The sequence below is a fragment of the Giraffa tippelskirchi genome, chromosome 4 (assembly GCF_054371585.1).
Source record: "Giraffa tippelskirchi isolate mGirTip1 chromosome 4, T2T-mGirTip1v1.2.pri, whole genome shotgun sequence".
NCBI lineage: Eukaryota > Metazoa > Chordata > Mammalia > Artiodactyla > Giraffidae > Giraffa > Giraffa tippelskirchi.
The window spans coordinates 164,954,753-164,973,501 of NC_137278.1; the positions used below are offsets into that span (position 1 = coordinate 164,954,753).

At 38.5% G+C, this 18,749-nt stretch overlaps 1 protein-coding gene across 2 annotated transcripts in view; it reads left to right on the forward strand.

Moving 5' to 3' along the window:
- Nucleotides 1–18,628, forward strand: part of TDG (thymine DNA glycosylase) — a 20,359-nt gene extending 1,731 nt beyond the window's left edge. Inside the window, exons 1-10 of one of the 2 annotated variants that reach the window (XM_081595591.1) lie at nucleotides 1,727–2,016; nucleotides 5,617–5,759; nucleotides 7,708–7,952; nucleotides 8,846–8,915; nucleotides 10,228–10,363; nucleotides 10,568–10,650; nucleotides 10,730–10,824; nucleotides 15,315–15,486; nucleotides 15,905–16,030; nucleotides 16,674–18,628. In XM_081595591.1, coding sequence (XP_081451717.1) covers nucleotides 5,666–5,759; nucleotides 7,708–7,952; nucleotides 8,846–8,915; nucleotides 10,228–10,363; nucleotides 10,568–10,650; nucleotides 10,730–10,824; nucleotides 15,315–15,486; nucleotides 15,905–16,030; nucleotides 16,674–16,807 — 1,155 coding nt within the window. In that variant the 5' untranslated portion in view covers nucleotides 1,727–2,016; nucleotides 5,617–5,665 and the 3' untranslated portion in view covers nucleotides 16,808–18,628. Of the gene's footprint in view, nucleotides 1–1,726; nucleotides 2,017–5,616; nucleotides 5,760–7,707; nucleotides 7,953–8,845; nucleotides 8,916–10,227; nucleotides 10,364–10,567; nucleotides 10,651–10,729; nucleotides 10,825–15,314; nucleotides 15,487–15,904; nucleotides 16,031–16,673 lie in introns of those variants that run through there. The other variant, XM_081595592.1, reaches the window with a different exon arrangement.
- The last annotated feature ends 121 nt before the right edge of the window (nucleotides 18,629–18,749 follow it).

Here is an 18,749-nt window from a genome sequence, read left to right on the forward strand (position 1 = left end):
ATGAGCTCGTGCATGAAAAAGAGATTTACTAAAGATGAGAAGTAGGATGCTGAATCAATAATAACTGGAAAGGTGTGAGACAGACCACTGAGAATACAGACAGGAAAGATTAACCCTCAGATGAGATTGGACTTTCTAGAAATGTAATAGAGACTAAGAACTTGTTTTCATTAGTGTAGACAACATGAAGGACAAGAAGGTTTGGGTTTTCTTCCTAGTTCACTGACATGTTGTTAGATGACAGAAAACATAAGCACTTAGTTCTGGTTTTGATTTTTCATTTCATGTTAAGAAAATAGAGTGTAGATGGAAAATGGCAAATGGATGTGTGTAAGAGGATTTAAAGCTCAAGATCAATGAGGGCATTTAAGAGAAGTTTCAGCTGCTGTAGCAGAAATCATGTTTCCTGGCCCAAATTAGTTGTATTTCAAGTGAGAGGCCAGATTACAACATTCTTTAAGAATTTGCAGACAACAGGGGAGGGGCCTAAAACCCAAATATAGACACATGGGTCCCTTTTATTTTCCAAAGGTAGAATCTGCCATGGAATCTATTGACTTTGATCCTCAATAAAATTTGTATTTCTCAGTGGTTATTGAGCATATTTAAAAGGAGCTGCTGATCATTAGGCAACAGTGTGAGTTGAATAAAGCAAGACCTACCCAGCTAGGTTCTTTCCCCTTTTGATAATGATACTAGGTTAGATAGCATCAGAAGGAGATGACAGGAGTACCTAAAATATTTAATCATCTCCTGTTGCCTTTGTTTTGTTATGACAAATGTTATATACCAGGCACTGTTTGGGGGATTTTGTTTGGTTTTTTGTTTTTGGTCACATGGCTTATGGGATCTTAGTTCCCCAGCCTGTGCCATCGGCGGTGGAAGCTGAGTCCAAACCACTGGACAACCAGGGAATTCCCTACCAGTCTCTGTTTTAAGTGTTCTACATGTGTTAACTAATTTAATCGTCACAATCAATAAATTAGGTGCTTTTGTTCCCATTTTACAGATGTGGAAGCGAGGATGTAGAAAGGTTAAGGAACCTGCCTACAGGGCTAGTTAGTGGCAGAGCTGAAGTTTGAATCCAGGCAGTGTAACTTCAAAGTCTAATTCCACTGCCTCTTGTGGGAAGATGAGGATGGAATGGTGGTGGTCATATTCAGTTCAATTCAGTTCATTCGCTCAGTCGTGTCTAACCCTTTGCAACCCCATGAACCACAGCACGCCAGGCCTCCCTGTCCATCACCAACTCCCGGAGTCCACCCAAACCCATGTCCATTGAGTCGATGATGCCATCTAACCATCTCATCCTCTGTCGTCCCCTTCTCCTCCTGCCCCTAATCCTTCCCAGCATCAGGGTCTTTTCATATGAGTCAGCTCTTCGCATCAGGTGGCCAAAGTGTTGGAGTTGCAGCTTCAACATCAGTCCTTCCAATGAACACCCAGGACTGATCTCCTTTAGGGTGGACTGGTTGGATCTCCTTGCAGTCCAAGGGACTCTCAAGAGTCTTCTCCAACACCACAGTTCGAAAGCATCAATTCTTTGGTGCTCAGCTTTGTTTATAGTCTTTTAGATAGGTAGGATAGTATTTCATCATAATTTATGTAATAGTCCCTTTTGGTTGAGCATTTGGTTTATTCAGCATTGATTTTTGTAAGTGTTCAGTATTATATATGCTGGTTTAAATGAAGGTAATAAAATGTTGCTGTTTTGTTTGTGTCTATCCAGAATTCTTATGTTGAATCCTCTAAGCCCCGGTGTGGACATTGGGAGATGGGGTCTTTTGGGGGAGATGGGGTCTTTTGGAGGTGATGAGGCCATGAGGCCCAAGCCCACCTAAACGGGAGTAGTGTCTCTGTGAAAGAGGTCCCAGAGAGACCCTTCACCACTTCTGCCGTGTGAGGACACAGCAAGAAGGCAACCTAAAATGAGCCAGAAAGCAGGCACTATCCAGACACTGCGTCTGCCAGCACTTTGAACTTGAACTTTCCAACCCCCAGAACTGTGAGACACAGGTATTTGTTGTTTATAAGCCGCTCAATCTGTGGTGTTTTGTATAGCAACCTGAAGGGACTAAGACAAATATATTTAGGGAAAAAGCAACTTACATCTGTAGAACAGTGGAAAATGAGGATCAAAGAAGTTGCTCATCTTAGAGAAACCTCCAAGTGTTAGTTTTTTGAAACACAGCAAAATCCGAATTAACTGAACTTCTTACTTAATCGACTATGTGTGTTTGTATGTGTGTTTGTGTATATTTTGAGAAAGTTCAAAAATGCACACTTCGTCAAATTTCAGACAGTGGTAGAATACCAGTCCTCTGTTCAAGTGAAGAGGGTGTTAAATGGAGGCTAGAGGAGAGTAGAGGGTTAACTGTAAGGAAAGGGGAGAGGTGCAGAACCATCATCAGGAGGACAGACATAGATGATAGGGGAGAAAGGTCAACAGGGAAGTAAAATCATTTGTCATGCTCCTGAGTTGGATATCAGGGAATTACAGAAAATTAAAATGCTTCAGGGCCTCTTCTGAGTCTGGACAGATTTGGTCCTATCTCCTGCACTTTCTCCTTATATGTGGAAGTCACAGAAATCTCACCCTCATTTTCATGGGGAGAGAATGGAGGTCCTGAGAGGATGAATGACTTAACTAACTGCTTCTCTTTTACTGTCTCTCATACAGAGAAAATTATTGTTATAAACACTGCAGAATTCTGATACGAAGGGGCAGTTATCCTATGTTTATATATACAGCAAATGTATTTAGGAATTATATTCACATTAAGGTTGAAATAGGTTCATGCTGCTTAACCTTTATTAGATAATAGGAAATGAAATTATCCAGAATTGTAGTTCGTGAAGGTTTTCGTACAGGTGGAATGCTGTCTTCTGCCAAGTAGTAAGAATGTTGTAGTCCACCCTCTTTCCTTTTGTTCCAGCTGTTAGTAGGAGGCTGTTAAGATGATCAAGCTAAATCAAATGCTCAAAAAGAATATATTACCTCATAACTTACACATTCTATTATCCACAGCCTTCTCTATTTCCTTTCTAATTCATCTTATGATAAAGTGCCAGGGATACTTTTAGAACAATTAAGGGACACATCTGTATTATAGACAACTTTCTGAATTTTTTTTTTCTAAACTGATACACATCTCTAAAATAAAACCGCATTTTCTCTTATTTTTTACTTTTTCTTCAGCCAGTTGACATCTAAAACTTTGATTTTCAGTTTTTGAACCTCAGAATTTAATGATCTCTAAGTATGCTAATGGAGCCACATTTTGGAAATTTTTTTAAGTTCACAACCCTGTTGTAATGTGAATATTGTTTCCCTGATGTATATATTTTTAGGAGTGGATTTTTGTGAAGTGCTCAAAATAGGAGAGACGTGTGAAACTCAGAGCCATAACAGTAAACATGGGAGAGAGTGAGACGCCGTCTTCATGATGGTGTGACAAACTAAGAACAGACCTTCCTGCATGCGGCATGCTTTTGGCCGCTCCCTCACTGTGACCACAGGAGTGCTCTTTTATATATTCAACCTGAATGGGGCTGTTGGCGTCTCAGGAACCTGCTACTGGCCACAATCAAAAATCACATTATATTTCACTAGAATTTCCAGAGAGCAGCCACAGGAGATCTCTCAACTAACTCAGCTATATCCAGCTCCTCATTAGAATATCTGAGTCTTTAACATGGAACAACTAGTTCATCCAAAAGTGCTATGAGTGTTTCTAAAGAAAAGTGTGAAGAAAGAGGACATTTGACTTCGTGCCAAGCAAGGTTTAAGCCCTTTGCTTCTTTTCAATTTTACATCTTAATTTCTAGTCCTTTCCTACATGCTTTCTCCACGTGCAGCCTTAGCTCACAATGCCATTTTGTATTCTTTTCCACTTTATATTAAACATTCTCTGTGCTTTTAAATATTAATAAACTTAATTTTTGTAACTGCATAGTTTCTCATGTTGATGTACTATAGTATACTAAATCGCTGTATTGTCTTTATTTTTGTATAATTTGAAAACTATATTTAAAGAAATAAAACTTTTAAGATAGTTTAATATCTTTCTCACTAATTCTTCACCTTTTCTTTTCTATCTTACCTCTTAAAGATAGCTTGAAGCTAAAATGCTTCTCCAGTGGTTTGTGCATTGAGTATGGGCCCCAGTTTTTCTTTCAGTATCCAGTGTTCTAGCCTAGCTACCCTGCCAATAGTCTGTGACCCTGTGTCTGCATGGGCCGTTTAAGTTTATCCTGGAAATGTTTTGGTTTGCCTTTTTAAAAACAAAACAAAAAACATTTTATTAGATATAATTTACATGTTGTGAAGCTCACTCATTTACAATGTACTAGTTTGCCTTTTTTTTCTAGTTTGCCTTTTTAACCTCTGCTTTCTGAGCACCCTGTTTTCTTTCTTTCTCCACACGTCATAGAAAGAGAAAACCATTGAGTAGAGTAGCTTGTCAGAGAAAACATGGCTTTTCTCTACAAATGGTAAATGCAGTTACTCATTTTATTTCCTAGTGCTTTTCTTCCTTCTGCATATTTAGTGGCATTTTTTGGCATCAGCTGTCACTCGAGTTTCATAAAACATGGGTTTACTTCCCTAGCCTTGTGCTGATAGCAGCAGCTTGAGGTAGTAGTTTATAGCCCCCAGAAATACTTTTTAGCAGTATTGTTTAGCAGTATTGTGAAGGCCTGTGTTCCTTACATTGAACAAAACACTTTGAACAGAGTTTGAATTGTGTTCAGAAGAGAAGTTTAGAGTGGTCTTTCCCATAAATTCACAGATATTTATAGAAATACCTATTTCTTATCCTCATTTAATGGCAAAAAATCCAACGACCATTAAAAAACAGATCAGGGAGGGTGGGGTAGGATGGGGAGATGGTGGTCAAAGGGCACAAACCTCAAGTTATAAGATTAACAGGTTCTGGGGATCTAAAGTGTACAACATGGTGATTCTAGCTAATGATCCTGAAGGATGTACTTGAAAGTTGCTGATAGAGCAGATCTGAAATGTTCTCACCACAAAAAAGAAATAGTAATTAGGTGCCCTGGTGGAAGTGTTAGCTAAAGCTTTGATGGTAATCATTTTGTAGTATACATGTGTCAGGTCAGCACTGTTGTACACATTAAACTTAAACAATGTTGCAGGGTATCAACTATGTCTCAATAAAGCTGAACATAAAAAGGTTACATTGCAGAGGATTTCTGTGACAAGAGAATTAGATGCTGAAGGTAGGAATACAAATTATTTTTGTGGCTATTTCAACTCTGTATGCGTTTGTGGGCCTTTCAGCTCTCTGCTAGAAAATTCCTGTGATCTCATTTCAGGGAAAGTATAGGCTTGCCTAACAGGACTGGTAAGTTTTACTGATGACACATCAGTGTGTGAGAGTTAATTATAGTTGGTTAGTAGGCACCAGGTAAAGATTTGGTAAATGTACATATGGAAATAGATCTTCCTCCTCTCTTTGCTCCTGTTGTCAACTCTAAATAAATTCTATAATCTGGTTAGAAATAATTGAATCCTGAGGGTTTTTTAGAACAGATCATTTAAACTTACATTTGGGTAATTTTGTCTTCCTGTCTTATCCTTAATTGTTCTTTCAGCTATCCTCTTCAGCAAGCTCAAGCTTTTTATACATTTCCTCTCCAACAAATGATGACTGAAGTTCCTAATATGGCAGTTATGAATGCACAAGAAATACCAACCGAAGTTCCAGCCCCAGCACCTGCTCAGGAACCCACACAAGGTAGTTTTCACCAGGATAGTTTAGAAAATTACCATTGCATTAGCCAACTTATTTAAGAAAGGGTTTAATGATGAATTTTAACTGTTTTTGTGTTAAAAAATTTAATCTACTGTTTAAGTACTTAATATGTTTCAGGCACTCTGATAGGTTTGGGGGGATAAAAGAACATAGCTTCTGCCCTCAAATCATCTTGTAGGAGAAAATAAAACTGAATGTGAAACTCCTCAGCACACCTAAGTGGTGAAGACGGACACAGGATGCTGTGGGGCTGGCACCTAACTCGAACTGAGGGTCAGAGGCAGCTTCACGGAGCTTTGAAGTTCAAGGGTGAGGGAGCAATACAGGAAGAATGGGAAGAGGAAAGTTCCAGGCCGAGGGAGTGGCATGCATCAAACTATAGACATACAGAAGCATGACATGGTTGAAAAACCATGATTCTCTGTTATTGGAGACCGAAGTGGAGCAAAGAAGTAGTGAGAGAGGAGTCTTGATAGGGGGCAAGCAAGGCTTGTTTAACCTAAAGAATGTGTGTTCTATTGTGAAGGCAATAGGAAGCTATAGACAGAATGGAAATAGAGAGTGACTTAATAAATAGATTGATATTTGAATATTCTAGAGACTAGACAGTAACAGATATGTAAAATATGTATCTAATAATATAGATAAAATAAGATAGTAGAGAGCAGGGCAGAACTTGGAGGCATGGCCATGTTAATGGAATTCATACAGGGGGATGAGAACGATAGAGGAGTCTGGAAGTCACTCCCAGGCAGTTGGACAAAGGAGGTACCAATTCACCGAGACAGAGAGTTAGAAGAGAAGAGGACAGATTCAGCAGTGGATGGTGGGGAGAGAGTGATGATTTTCTCCCGTGCGTCAGTGTGGTGTGAGGAGAGTGCTGAGTTTCAGTTTATGGTTGCAGAGCACATGTAACTCCACTGCGTTGAAGGTCCCCCTGCCTTCGACTCTTCTGTTTTTCTGGGCAGGAAGCACTAGGACAGCTACAAGCTGATGGAGGTGGATCCCTTGGCACAGGCAGTGGCTGAAGCAATGTGAGGAGAAAAGAGGATGGATGGAAGGCTCAGATGAGAAAACGCCAAATAGTAGTGGAATAGGGTGGGGGCCTGAGAGATGAAGAGCCATATTAGGGGAGTTGTGGGTAAAAAGGTAAGGCTTCTTGTTGGATAATTTTATGTCACTGGTTCTTGTCCACTGGTAATTTTCCCCTGAGGGGTTTATGGCATTGTCTGGAGACACTTGGTCATCGTGACTGGCAGGATGCTACTGGCATCTAGTGAGTAGAGGCCATGGTTGCTAAATTATTCCGCCTAAGATGTCAGCAGGGCCAAGGTTGAGAAACTATTTAAGGTCTTGAGATCAGAGTCCTAGTCTTACCTTTAGACAAACACGGCCAGCCCAGAGAGTTCATCCCTGGCATCTCTCAACTCACCTCTTCGACTGTGTGAAGAACAGAATATACACGCAGTTCAGGGGAAAGAAGCCCACAAGCCATTTGAAGTTTTCTTCTGCTGGAAATTATGAGGAAACTGAGTTAAAATGTTTCCTTTCCTCCTTGTTTTTCTATTTGTTCTTTCATTTGTTCATTTAATTATTTATGTATTTACATTTAGAATTCTTATAAATGGTATGTAGCTACTTTGTGTCCCTGGAGAAGCCATGATGCCAGGTAAGAGTGTATGGAAAATCAATCTGTGATTGTTAAGGATCTCTCATCCCAAGAACTGCCAGCAGAGGAAGGAAGGTGGGGTTGGGACCACATAGACCCAGTTCTCTGGTGACGAAAGGGGGAGACGTTACAGAGGAGAGTGATGCCGTGAAATAGAAGAGAAAGCTAAGGACGTTGATGGGTGACTTTTCTGGGAAAGCTGCATAAAGTTTGTAAGTTAAGGTTTTCTGCAGCTATCTCCTGGAAATCATTGTGTTTCAGAGACTCCTCCAAAAGGAAGGAAAAGAAAACCCAGAACAACAGAATCAAAAACGCCAATGGAGCCCAAAAAACCTGCTGAGGCCAAAAAATCTGGCAAGTCCACAAAGTCAAAAGAAAAGCAAGAAAAAATTACAGACACATTTAAAGTGAAAAGAAAAGTGGACCGTTTCAATGGTGTTTCAGAAGCTGAACTTCTGACCAAGACTCTACCAGACATTTTGACCTTCAATCTGGACATTGTAATTGTAAGGATTTTGTCCTCCTTTGGGTTTATAAGTAGCATTGGTGGATTAATGTGACTTAACCGTATCCTTGCAAAGAGCATTTTGCTGAAAAGAACCATTTCTGAGAATCCTTTTGGTGGTAAATGATGTCACCTTCTTCAGGTTGTATTGTATGGGTGTGTTTAAGAGAGTGGGCTCTAGGGCAAGGCTGTCTGGTTTCAGATGTTGCCATGTGGGTGTATGACCATGGACAAGCTTTAGCCTTCCTGAACACTTAATTTGCTCGTTGATGAAGCAGGCGTGATGATAGGATGGAGTGGGTCCTCTGGCAATTACACGAAATGATCCACATGAATCACTTAGGTTGCATGACGCTATGGTTTCTCCATGAATGATAACACTGATTTTGAACTTTGATTTTTGTCAGTAACTATAAGAAACTTCAGCATGTAGACAACTGTGTAGGTGAGGTGGAGTCAGCTGCTTTTGGGGAGCTGAGAAACAGACATGCAGCTGGACATGAGCTCTGGTTGATTGATTGTTCCAGGACAGTTGGAAGTGATATGAGGGACTCAAACTGGTTTTTAAAAGCAACAGCAAGGAGTTCCCCATTTCCCTAGTGCTTAGGATTCCAGGCCTTCACTATCAGGGCCCAGGGTTAGTCTCTGGTCAGGGAACATTCCCCAAGCCACACAACTTAGCCACAAAGAAAAAAAAAAAAACAGCAAAACTTTAATATAAAGGAAATCTCTTTCCTCAAAATGGAATACTTTGTTCAGGTCAAGAATAGACAATTGATAAAGCTTATGATGCTGGATTAAATTTTATTTTAATCAATTCACCACTCCTCCACAGAAACCCTAAGACGTAAGCCTTCTTTTCAAGGCTAAAATATATAACATTTTGTTTTGTAGATCGGCATAAATCCAGGACTGATGGCTGCTTACAAAGGGCATCACTACCCTGGGCCTGGAAACCATTTTTGTAAGTGGTTAACCTTCTTTTACTATTTTACTTTTAAACTAGATGTCCTTGTTAATAGTTTGGGTTTGTCTGTTTTTTTTAAACCAAAATGTGCTTTTAAAAAGAAACTGGTTGAGTAAGTATACATACATCTTTTCAATGTGTGTGTACACAAAAATGAAAGGTTTGAAATCCTCTAACATTTTGGTTTATAAGAGTGGAGGGGTATGGAAAGGAATACTTTCTCTTTTGTTTGTTTTCAGTGAGTTTTACTATCTTTTTTTAAAACAATTTTTATTTTTTTTGGTTGTTATCTACTGAATAGTAACAGTACATCATGCCAATGCAGACAGAAAACTTAATACCTTTCCAAATTTCTACTCATCTTATTTCCTAGGAGAAATGAAATACATTGGCCATCAAGTTGTAATACTTAAGAAATGCTCTGATTGTAGACATTCTCCACAGATAATTTCCATCCAGCGGAAATTAGTATTAAAGACCCTCATACTTGTAGAGGGAGCTTTAAAACCAAGTATAACTCCTGTTGTATTATCCTATATATAAATCATCTTACCTAACACTGCCTAACAGACAATCAGGAGTGCAACAGACTATCAGGAAACACTAGCTGATTATCTTAGTGCAGCATTTAAAAACTTCTAGGACAGGGGACTTCCCTGGTGGTCTAGTGACTCAGCACTTCCGCTTCAGGGGCCATGGGTTCAGTCCCTGGTCAGGGAACTAAGATCCTACATGTGTGCAGTGCAGACAAGAAAAAAGAAAAGAAAAACACTTTTAGGATAAATGATAGTAATATATTTTTAGAACTAATAACATGTTGTCCCCATTATTTGAAAAAAAAAATTTCTAGAGATATTTCACTTTTTATTTTCTCCTCTGTCAGTATGTCTGAAGCCCTGAGTCACTGGTGTATGTTTTATCTGTTTGGGGTTTTCCAGGGGCAGGTGGTGTTACTTCCAGTTGTTAAAAAGCTAAACAGTTTCAGAGTTTACTACGCTGCCTAGCTGTGTACTCAACAAGCATTTCCTTCGACTCCCTATTAAAAGGAGATAAATAATAGTGATATCTCATAAGATAGCTACGATGATTAAATGAAATAATCCATATGAAGGACTTAGCATAGTACCCAGCACATAATAACTGCTTGGTATGGTATTTGACCTATGTTATAATTTTTAAAATGTACTAAATCTTTTTTCTTTTTTTTAATTTCAGGAATAGACCCACATCAATTCATGGGGCAGAAAAACCTTTGACTTTCTACAGAAATAAACTGAACTTTTTCTAAATTAGACTCTCTTGTTCACAGGGAAGTGCCTATTTATGTCAGGGCTGAGTGAGGTCCAACTGAGTCACATGGACGATCACACTCTACCAGGGAAGTATGGTATTGGATTTACCAATATGGTGGAAAGGACAACACCAGGCAGCAAGGATCTTTCCAGGTGATTATGGAACATTTGGTTTGATAGGTTGGAACCTTGGCCATACTTGTGCCTTATACAATCCAGGAGCATCCTAGGTATCTAACTAGTTCAAGCTGAGCATAGCAGTTTTATGATTTGCTCTTTTATTGAAAGCTGTCTGAATTTAGCACATTATAAATACTGCCATATTTATATTTTGACTACTTTTTAATTCAATTTTAGTAAAGAATTTCGTGAAGGAGGACGTATTCTAGTGCAGAAATTACAGAAATATCAGCCACGAATAGCTGTATTTAATGGAAAATGTAAGATTTACTTTTAAATTTTATCTTTTTTCTTCCATAACATTATGGGCAATGTAAATATATTTGTATTTCATTTTAGGTATTTACGAAATTTTTAGTAAGGAAGTTTTTGGAGTAAAGGTTAAGAACTTAGAGTTTGGACTTCAACCCCATAAGATTCCAGACACAGAAACTGTAAGTCCTTAAAACTGCATTTGTAAATCAGATAAATACGAATTTTTTTCTAGCTAGTTTTCCCTTTTTATTTGTTCTGTCCATTTGTAATTTTTGCCATTAAAAAAAAACCAACACTGTATTTTGTGGAATAATATCTGCATAGTAACTTGAATTAATAGTTGTAGATTAATTCAGATACTTTTACAGTTGTATTAGAAAAAGAAACATTTGTCAGATAAATGCCTTTATAACATTACGTTAGTTGCATTATTGGGCCAAAATATCGAGAGGAGGTTGCTCACATGCTGCATTCAAAATGCATTTAACGGGATGTTCTTGACAAATTCTAGTTGGTTAGCCCTTATTCAGTTGTGAAACAAGTATGTAAATATAGACACGATCCTGATGAGCGAAACTGCTAATCATCCTTTGTTGGTGTATTTTGGCCCAGTCTCACATTAGAGCCATGTAAACAGAACAGCCCAGTCACAGACAGGCATCCTGCCAACCTGACTGGCATTTGGTGCTGTTGTCCTTATACATAAGGGCATCATACAATAACACATTGGTTTTAAAACTCTATATAAATTTCTGTGGAGTTTCTGCAGACATTTGGTTCAAATTTTGATTCTTAAATATAGTTTTAAGTTTTGTTTACAACTTCTGAAATAAAAATACACATGCACAGACTTCTGTGCTGTAGACGATATTTTAAATGATAAGCCAGTGTGCCAACAAGTTTCTGTGGAGACCTCAGAATACAGTTTCTGCCGCCAGTATATATTTTAACTTCCTTTATAATTTCTTCAGTTTTTAACTAGTAAATATGTAATTGATAAAGTAGGTTGTAGTGCTGGTCACTCTTTAAATAGAGGTGTACCCTTGTCTCCTTGGGTAAAATTGCAGAGATGATTTACTCTTTCCTATAGAAGGAGCATTATTGTCCCTGAAATGCCGGAGGAGCCTCGGTACATCTCTTGGGATGTGTGATTACAGTAGTGCAATAATAAGTGAACTTGAATCATATCGAGATAGGTAGTTTTGGCTCTAACAGTGATCTGTGAGTGCATTTGTCTTATAAAATTTACTCTTTATCGTGAAATATTCATAGATATTGATGATGTTAGTGATCCGGTTTTGAAAAACATCTGCTTTTTCAAGTTTCTGGATCACTTTAATTGAAGGCTGTCTTGAGATTGGAAAAATGCGCTAGTACAAAAACCTGGGAGCATTTCTACCTCTGAATCAGGCTTTTCTAAATACTGCATAAACAAAACAAATTAAGTCAATAATGGTTTGGTTTTTTCTTTCTATAATACATGGTATGGTTCAGTTCAGTTCAGTCGCTCAGTCGTGTCCGACTCTTCGCGACCCCATGAATCACAGCACGCCAGGCCTCCCTATCCATCACCAACTCCCAGAGTCCACCCAAACCCATATCCATTGAGTCGGTGATGCCATCCAACTATCTCATCCTCTGTCGTCCCCTTCTCCTCCTGCCCCCAATCCTTCCCAGCATTAGGGTCTTTTCCAATGAGTCAACTCTTTGCATGAGGTGGCCAAAGTGTTGGAGTTGCAGCTTCAACATCAGTCCTTCCAATGAACACCCAGGACTGATCTCCTTTAGGATGGACTGGTTGGATCTCCTTGCAGTCCAAGGGACTCTCAAGAGTCTTCTCCAACACCACAGTTCAGAAGCATCAATTCTTCAGCGCTCAGCTTTCTTCACCATCGAACTCTCACATCCATACATGACCACTGGAAAAACCATAGCCTTGACTAGACGGACATTTGTTGGCAAAGTGATGTCTCTGCTTTTAAATATGCTATCTAGGTTGGTCATAATTTTCCTTCTAAGGAGTAAGCGTCTTTTAATTTCATGGCTGCAATCACCATCAGCAGTGATTTTGGAGCCCAAAAAAATAAAGTCTGACACTGTTTCCATTGTTTCCCCATCTATTTGCCATGAAGTGATGGGACCAGATGCCATGATCTTAGTTTTCTGAATGTTGAGCTTTAAGACAACTTTTTCACTCTCCTCTTTCACTTTCATCAAGAGGCTCTTTAGTTCTTCTTCGCTTTCTGCCATAAGGGTGGTGTCATCTACATACCTGAGGTTATTGATATTTCTCCTGGCAGTCTTGATTCCAGCTTGTGTTTCTTCCATCCCAGAGTTTTTCATGATGTACTCTGCATATAAGTTAAATAAGCAGGGTGACAATATACAGCCTTGACGTACTCCTTTTCCTATTTGGAACCAGTTGGTTGTTCCACGTCCAGTTCTAACTGATGCTTCCTGATCTGCATACAGGTTTCTCAAGAGGCAGGTCAGGTGCTCTGGTATTCCCATCTCTTTCAGAATTTTCCACAGTTTATTGTGATCCACACAGTCAAAGGCTTTGGTGTAGTCAATAAAGCAGAAATAGATGTTTTTCTGGAACTCTCTTGCTTTTTCAATGATCCAGCGGATATTGGCAATTTGAGCTCTGGTTCCTCTTCCTTTTCTAAAACCAGCTTGAACATCTGGAAGTTCACGGTTCACGTATTGCTGAAGCCTGGCTTGGAGAATTTTGAGCATTACTTTACTAGCATGTGAGATGAAGGCAATTGTGCGGTAGTTCGAGCATTCTTTGGCATTGCCTTTCTTAGGGATTGGAATGAAAACTGACCTTTTCCAGTCCTGTGGCCACTGCTGAGTTTTCCAAATTTGCTGGCATATTGAGTGCAGCACTTTCACAGCATCATCTTTCGGGATTTGAAATAGCTCAACTGGAATTCCATCACCTCCACTAGCTTTGTTCGTAGTGATGCTTTCTAAGGCCCACTGACTTCACATTCCAGGATGTCTGGCTCTAGGTGAGTGATCACACCATCGTGATTATCTGGGTCATGAATATCTTTTTGGTGCAGTTCTTCTGTGTATTCTTGCCACCTCTTCTTAATATCTTCTGCTTCTGTTAGGTCCATACCATTTCTGTCCTTTATCGAGCCCATCTTTGCATGAAACGTTCCCTTGGTATCTCTCATTTTCTTGAAGAGATCTCTAGTCTTTCCCATTCTGTTGTTTTCCTCTATTTCTTTGCATTGATAGCTGAGAAAGGCTTTCTTATCTCTTCTTGCTATTCTTTGGAGCTCTGCATTCAGATGGGAATATCTTTCCTTTTCTCCTTTGCTTTTCACTTCTCTTCTTTTCACAGCTATTTGTAAGGCCTCCTCAGAGAGCCATTTTGCTTTTTTGCATTTCTTTTCCATGGGGATGATCTTGATCCCTGTCTCCTGTACAATGTCACGAACTTCTGTCCATAGTTCATCAGGCACTCTGTCTATCAGATCTAGTCCCTTAAATCTATTTGTCACTTCCACTGTATAATCATAAGGGATTTGATTTAAGTCATACCTAAATGGTCTAGTGGTTTTCCCTACTTTCTTCAGTTTAAGTCTGAATTTGGCAATAAGCAGTTCATGATCTGAGCCACAGTCTGCTCCCAGTCTTGTTTTTGCTGACTGTATAAAGCTTCTCCGTCTTTGGCTGCAAAGAATATATTCAATCTGATTTCAGTGTTGACCATCTGGTGATGTCCAAGTGTAGAGTTTTCTCTTGTGTTGTTGGAAGAGGGTGTTTGCTATGACCAGTGCGTTCTCTTGGCAAAACTCTATTAGCCTTTGCCCTGCTTACAATCCAATTTAAAAATTACAGAAAATTGCAACTGGAAAGTCCATAACTGATCAGCCTCAATCTTTTATATATAAGATATGTATTTTGATATACTCTATGAAGGACAGTTTGTCACCATCATCCAAAATGATAAATGCAAATATCCTGCTTTCTAGCTATTCCATTTCTAGAAATTTATCCAACAGATGCAGTTACATATATTCAAATTTAAATATGTACAAGGTTTTTTCACTGCAGTTTGCAGTATTAAAAGATTGGAAACAACCTAAATGCCCATAGGTAGACACTGGTTAAATAAATTATGAAACTACTACACAGCTATAAAAAAGGAAACTTATTCTGATGTAGCTACCTGATACAGAGTTATCTCTGAGAGACATTGTTGAGTAAAAAAGGGTACAGGACAGTGAGTAGAGCATGTTGCCATTTGTGTGTTTTTTAAAAAGGGTGAAGGAGAGTACACATCATCAGACACATTTGATTTCTAAATTCATGGAATACCTCTGGAGTTAGCAATGTGGATTGCCTTTGGGAAGGAGAACTAGGTGGATAGAAACAGAATTAGGAGGAAAGACTTTTCATTGTATACTCATATGCCCTTTTGTACAAACACTGATGAGGAAAAGACTCATTGGTTTTGATTTATTGACTTTATAATGTGTAAATATTAGAAATTTGAACTCTAACACAACTGCTGTTACTGATTTTGCATATATTGATAGGTGGTAAGTATCAAGTTATTGACCCAAAGAAAAAGAAGGTTTCCAACTCAATATGAGCAGATTCAGTAGAATTATAAGATTTCTGTAACTGTAAAATGGTACGATTCCAGCTCTGCTATGTGATGCCATCATCCAGCGCAAGATGTGCTCAGTTTCCTCGTGCCCAGGACAAAGTACATTATTACATTAAGCTGAAGGACTTAAGAGATCAGTTGAAAGGCATTGAACGAAACACAGACGTTCAGGAAGTGCGATATACGTTTGACCTACAGCTTGCCCAAGGTGCGTTACCATTAATCAGTCCTGTTGTTCGTGTCATGTATATCTACCTTGTAGAAAGTATGTTGTGAATTTAAAAGCAGTAAAAAAGAAAACGATTTATTGGCAGCCAGAGTGTTCTCATAACAAGTGTTAGTCACTGTTAAAAATCTCCTTTTACCAAGGACTTCCAGTCTAATCTGGGTGTTCCTACATATGCTGAGAAGCCAAGCAGTAGTGTAGGTCAAGTAAAATTAAATCTCATAGGCTTTTACAGTTCTTAGGAGTTTATTTTGTTTATGTTAAGAAGAGTTTAATATGAAAGTTGTTTCCGTGGATGTGAAATTCAAGAAAAAGATTTATTCTTGATAATTGCTGAATAAAGCTAACTTCAAAATTGTTACACAAAATCAGTTTTAAATTCCTCTTACCCTCCTCACAGAGGACGCAAAGAAGATGGCTGTGAAGGAAGAAAAATACGACCCGGGTTATGAAGCAGCGTATGGCGGTGCTTATAATGAAAACCCCTACCCTGGTGAACCTTGCGGATTCTCTTCAAATGGGCTGGGTATGTCCCCTCCCCCCTGTTTGTCCCTTTCAAAGACTTGGTTTTGCCAGGATTGGGAGAAAGAGGGGGGTTTTTTTTGTTGTTTTTTTGGAGGGGAGAGAGAGTTAATTGCTAAAGAATGGGAATGGAAATACAAAAATCTATTTAGTGATTGGGGAACTTCCCTGGTAGTCCAGTGGTTAGGATATTGCCTTACACTACAGAGGGCCTAAGTTCGATTTCTGGTTGGGGAGCTAAGATCACACATGCCTTGCAGCCAGGAAACCAAAATAGAAGCAATATTGTAACAAATTTAATAAAGACTTTAAAAATGGTCCATATCAAAAAAAATCTTTAAAAAGTCTGTTTAGTGATATAGAGTGAGAATTCGATGGTTATTTGATATTTAACTACACAGGCTTTTACAGCTCATTTGCTTGAAGTTACTGACTCGAAGTACTTCTTGGTGCATTTCCCTCCTTGAATAACCGGAATTTATCAGTCCTGTATCTTAGAATAGAAATTTAAGTTGTATTCAAGAAGCTTGCTTAGCTGTTTTAGTAGCAACTCTCCTACAATGGACTGTTAAAATCTCCTAATTATATCACTTAAAGCTTTTAAATAGAGTAATGTTCTTCTCCTCCCTCCCGCACCCCCATCCCAGCTGCTGACAGTGGAGAATCAACTTTCAGTGACATTCCAAATGGACAGTGGATGACCCAGTCGTTTACAGACCAGATCCCTTCATTTAGTAATCACTGTGGGACACAAGAACAAGAAGAAGGAAACCGCGTTTAAGGATGGTGTTTCTCAGCCCTGATTAAATGCTGCAGTTTTAATGCAGTTGTCAAGTGGCCCTCGGTTTGCTAGCTGAAGCATTTTGTTTGTATTTTATTCGGGTATTGTGGTCATGGTACAGTGGAGTCAACTGTACAGACCTAAGTAGTTTGGAAGGAAAAAGGGTTTCTTTGTATATGAGTTTTTGTATTTGAATTAACCATCATTCCAGCTTTTTTATAAAACTGTATTTCATTTATGAAGAAATTAATTTTCTTTTGGACGTCACTTTTAACCTGTAATTTAAAAATGCAAGAGTCTGCATCTTTACACTTGACTATGAACTGTGCGTAAACTTAGATGCACCATTCTCCCTTTTCATGCCTAAGAGGGGCATGTTGCTAATAAGATTGCCCCTGGTAAAGAGGCCGGTGTGCTGATTTTCATCTATGAGGTTAACCCTTGGTGGAGTCTCATTTGGTAGTTTTTCGCAGTGTTTAATGGGCTTCCTGAGTTGTGTTCACACACAGGCCTCCTTGCTTTACCAGTGGTGAGCGTTTGTGAGGTGGTTTGGCAGTAGAAATGTAGAGGATGGCCTTGCAGCAGCAAGGCTAACCCAGCCTTACCTGCCAGGGCGTGAGCCCTGCCTTTGGTCCTCTCACCCCCACCTGCTGATCCTCTAGTAGGAAGAAACTATTCTGCTGAGATGGTAAGTTCCAGAGAATGCAGAAAACCTTTTAAATTTTGCTCTTTCATCTGTGTTTTACTTGAGAGACATAACATTTGATAGGAAGGGGACTGAACTTCTCTCTCAGTATCTATTACCATTCTAATTTTATCCTCCTTGACTTTTAGCATGTAACATAGAAATGATGAGAAATGAACTTTCAGGTTGAGTAACAAGAGGCTGGAGGTTGTTTGATAATCTTATTTAAACTGGTGCTTTATGTACATGAGATGTACTAAAATAAATAATACAGAATTTTTCTTGCTAGATAAATCAAGTAAGCCAGTAATTTTTAAAAAATTATCTGCATCTTTGCTCTTTGTTACTGTGGACTAAGTAAACCTCATGTCAAGGTTAGTTTGACGTAATATACTTTTGTGATTTGCTAATGCATTTTCCATGGTGCTACAAATAGTCCAGACTACTAGGCCTGGTGCATATCAAAGCTGGGTATTCAGAAATGCCACTTGGATTTACTCCTGATCACATCTGAGTATTCTGATTTTATTCCTACCCAGGGAGCATGTTGTTTCTCAATAGGAAAATATTTATGAATTTTTTTTCTAAAAGATTATATAGCCTGTTCTTTTTATAATAAGAGATACAAATTCTTGTGAATTTTAACATGGTTTTTAGCTGTAGCCATGGTGGATTTTATTTTTCCTTTGGTCTAGGTCAAGCCATGTAAAAGTCATTCATGTTATTTAAATCATGTACTGTATTGCTGTTTACATGGATGTTTTGTGCGGGTGCTTTTACGTGCCTTGCATCAGGGATTAGGAACAATTTAATTATTTTTTCATGGGATTATGTAAAGCATGTAACTAGATATTGCTTTGGTTTTTAATGATTGTACTCTTTACCTAGAATTTTTTTTTTTTTAGTGGAGAAAATATCCTTTAAATTATGGTGGACACTCCCTAGAGAATGGGTTTATGGATTTTTCCAAGCATACAATAATGGTGTTTTTCATTAAATATGACAGATGAATAGTACATGTTGATATACACTATACATGAGAATATGAGACTTTTTCATTAAATAATATTGAAAAAGTTTTAAAATTCATTTGAAAGTCTTGATTGTTTTTTACAATAAAAAGTATTGAGAATGATTATCCTTAAGTTGCAGTGTTTTCTGTAGCAAGACTGGTATTCTTTCCCTTGTTAATCTGAGATCAGTTTACCTGCTATTATATTTAATATGTAGAATAATAGATTATGAAAATCATTAAAA